At 41.1% G+C, this 6,155-nt stretch overlaps 1 protein-coding gene across 1 annotated transcript in view; it reads right to left on the reverse strand.

Moving 5' to 3' along the window:
* Positions 1–5,675, reverse strand: part of LOC138059331 (3'-5' exoribonuclease HELZ2-like) — a 34,833-nt gene extending 29,158 nt beyond the window's left edge. The window contains 3 exon segments of the mRNA XM_068904903.1: positions 244–685; positions 2,066–2,618; positions 5,554–5,675. Of these exon segments, the coding sequence (XP_068761004.1) occupies positions 244–685; positions 2,066–2,529 (906 nt within the window). The 5' untranslated portion in view covers positions 2,530–2,618; positions 5,554–5,675.
* Between the last annotated feature and the right edge of the window lie 480 nt (positions 5,676–6,155).

The raw sequence follows: 6,155 nt of genomic DNA on the forward strand, positions 1-6,155 counted from the left end.
ATCTGTAACCTATTTGAGCATTCAGGAAAGCGATATTTTGTTGATTATATAATAAAGCATCTTATCACGATAGAAGGAACAGGGTGGTCCCTGCTCTGGGAGTAGATAAATTGTAAGGACAAACTGGTTTATCTTTTCACAATCCGGAATGTTGAAACAACCATCCATCAGTATCCTATTGAAAATTCTGGAGTTGTTGGAGCTGGTTGTTCTCCAAATTTTAAATTGCTTAACACTGCTTACTTCATTATTGACAGCCGGAGCTCTTGGCGCTGGGAAAACAAATCGTTCCAACTGGCCTGATGTAAGCCTATCAACAGAGGCGTGCATTTCACAAATTGGCCATCGGTTTAACTGGAACTGGGCATTAACGTTAACATCACAGGTGTCATAAAGGCTCAATTCAGAGCATATCTTGGCTGCCAGTCTCAGCACAACACATTCACTCTCGACTTTCTCAACAGGAGCCTCGTAGACTTTGTTGGAGTTGCCTTCGGAAAGTTGTAGCCACACGGAGTTTACATTACGGTAGAGGAGGCGCCCGGCAGCATCATCAGGTCTCAAGGCATCTTCCTCTTGCAGATGGAGGATTCCGAAAAGCTCATTATCCACTGCACACTTCATTCCTGTCATCTCATCAAAGATGTTCCATTGCGCATGCAATTGTGCGTTATTCAGAGTGTATCTGTGAAAAGTAGATCATGGTTGTTATAGACAATTAACGTGAGAGGCAGTGGGTGAATTTTTGTTGACATAGCTTCAATTTATTTTTAGTTAAAGACCGTGACTACTAATTCAAAGGTATTTTTACGCGGTTTACTGAATATGCGGGAAAAGCAGATCTTAACAAGTGTTATTGAGATCCAAAAAGAAAATTGAGGGTAACCACGCATTTTTCGATGATAATTAATCAACAATATTTGTAAAAATCTTTAAAAGACAAAGCAATGTATGGCGTTCTTTTCCAAATTGAAGCTTAATTATATCTGAAAAATGCATGGTTACCCCCAATTAATTTCCTATTTGATATACTTAAAGCACTTGCTAAGTTTTGCTTTTTCCGCATAGTTTTGAACCGCGCAAAATATCCCTGTATTAAGAAGAATCACCCATAGGAAATCCGAGTATCTCGAGATGCGCAAAACGTATGCGCAATAAACAATAGTAGGCACCAAAGAAACGTCGTCTCTAAACTCGGATGTCTTAACCTTTTAAACGCTACTTGATACATCGGAACCTCGTTTATTTAGAAAACTAGCACTTCACATTGCACTTCACATTACACTCTAATTAGTCAAGTCTGTTCAAATATAAGTGCTACACGGCTAACGTTTGCAAAAACGTAATCCTCCCTTGTACTTGTACGTGTACATTGCCGTGACTTTAACATCTTCATTTCCCATGGCCTTCTCCTGTCTGACCTCGTAGCTTCGTCGGCAGAGCAGCGGTGATCTAACCCGAAGGTCGTGGGTTCAATTCCCACCAACATTTGACTTGATTTACTTTCACTGTTCATTTCACTTTACAGTGTCCCCAATTAGCGCTCCAACGCTAGAACGTCTAGACACTTAAATAAAGTTCCTTTCCTTCCTTTTACCTGGTCAGAGTATTTCTCTATCCTTGCGTGGGTCCATTAGTAGGCCTAACGCTCACATGGTTCATATGGAATTGAAAACTAGCACTTCACATTACACTCTAATCAGTAAAGTCTGTTCAAATATGTGCTACACGGCTAACGTTTGCAAAAACGTAATCCTTCCTTGTATTTTAAACCTAGTTTGGCAACCTAATTTAAGTCTTTATCAATGGTTGGCAATCGACTTAAAAGGTTCGTGAGTTAAATGTACCTAGGGTTTTTATATCTTCAATCCTTTTCTACCACCACTTGGCACCTTATTCATTTGTTGTCTTTGCGCGAATTGTTTAGTCCCAGACTGAATAGTTGAACATGCATTACTCAGTTGTAGTTGTATAAAAATAAATGGATATATAGTTGTGTGGTCACATTCATAGGCCTAGTAATGTTGAACACAAATAAAATTCAGCACTTGGCCGTAGTACTCACCGTGCAATTTCGGCCTTCATGAATCCCTCCTCCACATGCAACAATGCATGCATGATTTTCTTGTAATTGTTGCGACTTAATTTTTCATCAGGTATCTTTAAATTTTCCTGAAGGCTGTAAACTCTCGACCAGTGCATACCTTGGAGCTGCCCCCGATTCAGGAACGAGCCTGACCACTTGCACGGACCTTTCGTTCCAGATTGCGGCAGAAGGAACATTAGAAGGACTAAGTGTGGAGGCCTCGCTATGTACATCCGCGTTAAGCTTTTGCACCAAGTAAGTTTTCTTTCCAAAGTCGAAAACGACGCATTGATCAAAGCTTCCATACAATGACGATGCGAATGAGACAGTGAGGGAAACTCGCAAGCGCCCAGATGATTTGACTTGGGTTGCTTTGTACCAGAATCCTGTAAGTTTGGCAGTATAACATGTTCTGTAACTTTGCAGGCCGGCCGTCTCCTCATAACAGCCCACACTTATTTCAGACAGCTGATAGACATCGTGGTATTTATAAAAGTAGCAGAACGTGGCGAAGGCATCCTATATCCTTTGTCTGCGGAAATTAGAAAAGAAAAAGCAATTGACTTAATTGCGCGCCCACATTACTTTCAGTCGCCATTTTCAAGGCCCTCGAAACTCTTTATTCTATGACAGAGTAAAGTAATCTGTTTCCATTGGACATCAAATGGGCTATAGAATTCTGTTTTCCATAGGATATAAGCTATGTTTATTAGAATTTCAGTTTCTAGTATTATGTATGACTTTTCTGCGCAACATGTTATCGATCCGAAACCGGGAATAGTTGTCGAACCATGTGCCCTTGGAATGGCAGCTAAGACTACCGAAATTGGGACTTCCTAGATTAACAGCTGGGACGATCAGAATTGATGTATTATCATTTCTGGAAAATTTAGAAATAACTTCTTGGACTACATTGTTGTGCACGATCTCCACTCAGGCAGCCGGCACTGAACAAGTCTTCCGCAAACATTTGGATACTGATCTCCATCACAATCAGCAAAAAGTCTTTATCGATTGCTCTTCTTTTCATTTTCTCGCTTCTCGCAAGATTGTGTGTGACATTTTTATTCTTGGTCTGGAAATGTTGAAAACTATAGGTGTCAGAAGGTCAGCTTGTGTTTATTTACTGCAAGAGGAAATTGTTCTTGGATTCAACACACGTTTGAAGACTTGGTAAACTTGAAGAAGAAATTGTAGGAACGTAGAATAAGAGCATTTCATCTACTGCTACAACTGTGTATTGCTCGTGCCACACGAGACTATCTTTGGTTTACTTTACAGTCGCTTATCGCTAACCGCTTGCAGTATTTACCAAGAACCGGGCAAGCAGCGAATTAAACTATCTTGCCTTGTTATTTCCATTGCGAATTGCTTAGGTATAAAAGAAATATGGGTTGCTTGCTTATTAATTAAGGTCCAGTTATAGGTTCAAACAACTAAGTACCACACGTAGAAACTGTATTTCCCTCTTGAATTCAGTGCAGACGTAGCAGCTCTTCGCTTCATAGAAAAGCGCTCGAAATAGCAAGGCATTCCGCTGTTTTCAGATCGAAATTCATTAATTTCACAGGATAGTCCTCTTCGAGGATCGTCGAAGTTTTTGTTATTTTCCTGACCAAAGTGTTTTAATTTTTTCTCTCACGTCCAAGAGAACGCAACGCTGCATGCTTGCCCAACAAAGGCACGCAATGTAAAGTGGGTGCGTAGGTTCTTTAGGTTTCTGCTGTGTGTTTAAAGTTATAAGCGTCTTTCCTTCCCTTCGATCGCTCTCTTTTTTCGATATTATCAAAGTTTGCACAAATTAAACCTACTATTGTAGTTCCTGCCGTGTGTAAGTGTTTTGCTAAAAGCATCTCAAAACTGATTTTGTAAGGAAAAGCAGATGTGGTCATGAATGGTTCTATATCACCCACCTAGAAAACATGGAAGGCCCAGGCTTAATATTGAGACATCAGTTTTTTTCTTAGAGCCGGGCCAAACGTACCAAGAAAGTTAGGTGCTACATAAACCCCCAATATGTTGACCGACAACTGAATGTCCGGACGTCTTGCTATGGCTTAAGTGTAGCAGGAGGAGCAGACGGCGCAGGGCAGTGGATCGGGGGAGGGAAGGGGAAGGATGGGGCTTTTCACAAATTGTTCGTTAGTTGTAGGACCTTTTTGACTTTTCAGCGTTATTTTCTACTAAGCTAGACAGACGATCTCCCGTTGAAACAATGGCGCGTCTAGGGTGTAGCCATTGCCTTTGTTTCAGTGGGAGAGCACTCTACATGCTAATCTAAAAATCTCAGACTGAGCTGGAAGTTCAAAGGAAACAAGTGTATTTATTATTTGAACATTTAGACCAGAGGTCTACAATGGAAATTAGTCATGCGAACTTTAGATTGGGTAATTTGCTTGGATTTAGCTCGGCTCTTCCCGGTTTTAAAACCCTTGGCCGCTTCTAATAATAAGGCCCCAATATTACAACCTTAGACTCCGTGCAAAAGGGCGCAGCAATTCCCGACATTGGTGGGAGAAGTATGTTTGGCAGATGTTGGATGGTGTTGGCAGTGGTATGCAAACCGATACAACAACTCTCAACAGTGTAAACACCTGAAGTGTATTGTAGGGAGGATACTACCCGTTAACTAACAAATTCGGCTTCCATCTTGTTTTCAAAATGTTAATGCGTTTCTATCTCCATGGAGACCCGCATATGCGCTGCCTTGTCCCAGCAGTGTTTGAGAGCTGTGCAAACGATCCAACAGTTTTGCGCCGCGCTTCGGCGATCACGGAACAAGCGAAATGTTGTGAGTTGTTGGTTCCAAATTTTGTCCAGTTTAAAACTTCGCGCAGCAACACGCAACACGCCAATCAAACGTGCCAACAGGGAGTGCAAACGGAGCCAGGAACATGTTGGGAGATGTTTGAACCAACAATGTTGCGTCCGTTTGCACAGGGGCCTCTCAGCGTTAGCCTCCCCCGCATAAGTAAAGATACCAGGCTTTTTTTTTTCTTCTATTCGCGTCGCTCTGCCAGGGAGTATGAAATTAAAAAAGAAGTCAGATACACCAACAAAGCAAGATTTACCTCAAATTCAGTGTCAGGATAAAAGTATCCGTTTTTAAAGCCACAAGTAGAACCAAAATCGGAAATCAAACGTCAATGTTGTAAACTAATTCAAACCCTTTTGGCGGAATAAGACGTTTTTTTCCGGGTATTTCAACCTCATTTGAATGTGAATGCTACTATTGTAATGCAAGTACCATAACACACAAGAAACTTAATCCAGATGGGGTCCTATTATTTGTTTTTCTCGCAAAACTTGGTTTAAAAATAGACACTATTGGACGCTGGTGAGGACAAACATGATACCAGATTGTTACTCTTGTGTATGGTTTCATTGAAATACCTTTATTAAGAAAGCATTACAATTCCCTGAATTTGTTGGAAAGGTTTTTTCCCATGCAAACTCAGTTTACTGACCTCAAAGAAAGGGTGAATGTCCACTGGAATATTTTGTGGACGTCAGTTACTGTCTTGAAGTTTCACGCTGAGTTCCGGAGGAGTGCAGGGTGATATTTAACTCCTGCGAGATCCTGCACAAGCTGTGCAATTGCAGGAAAAAGAGGAGTGAATTGGAAGTTATCCATTGGACATTTTTTAAGAGAACTAGTTGGGTTCGGTAATTGCCATGTATTGGACGCCGAAGAATTCAAATGTATTAAGGAAGCTGCCCCAACACAAGTTCCTTGCCACATTTGTTTTATGGTATGCATCATGGTGGGTAATCATCCTGGGGCCTATTTCTCAAAAGCCCCAAAAAATTGTTCGGGCCCTAAAAGCAAATTCGTGAAACTAGGCATCTGCTGCTTCTGAAAAATTTATGTTTGTACATGTTTTCGAAACCAGCAAAACAAACAATGCAATTTCACGACCTAGATACGTTTTCCTTTTGAAGGCACAAAGCGTTTTATGTCACCCCGAAATAACGCCCGAAAAGGTTTGGGACTTTCGAGAAACGCCTAAGGGAGGCTCACTATCGTGGTAAGTGTTAAAAGTTTAATTTTGACCACAAAGAACCCAGG

This window comes from Montipora capricornis, chromosome 8 (genome assembly GCF_036669925.1).
Source record: "Montipora capricornis isolate CH-2021 chromosome 8, ASM3666992v2, whole genome shotgun sequence".
Taxonomy (NCBI): Eukaryota; Metazoa; Cnidaria; class Anthozoa; order Scleractinia; family Acroporidae; genus Montipora; species Montipora capricornis.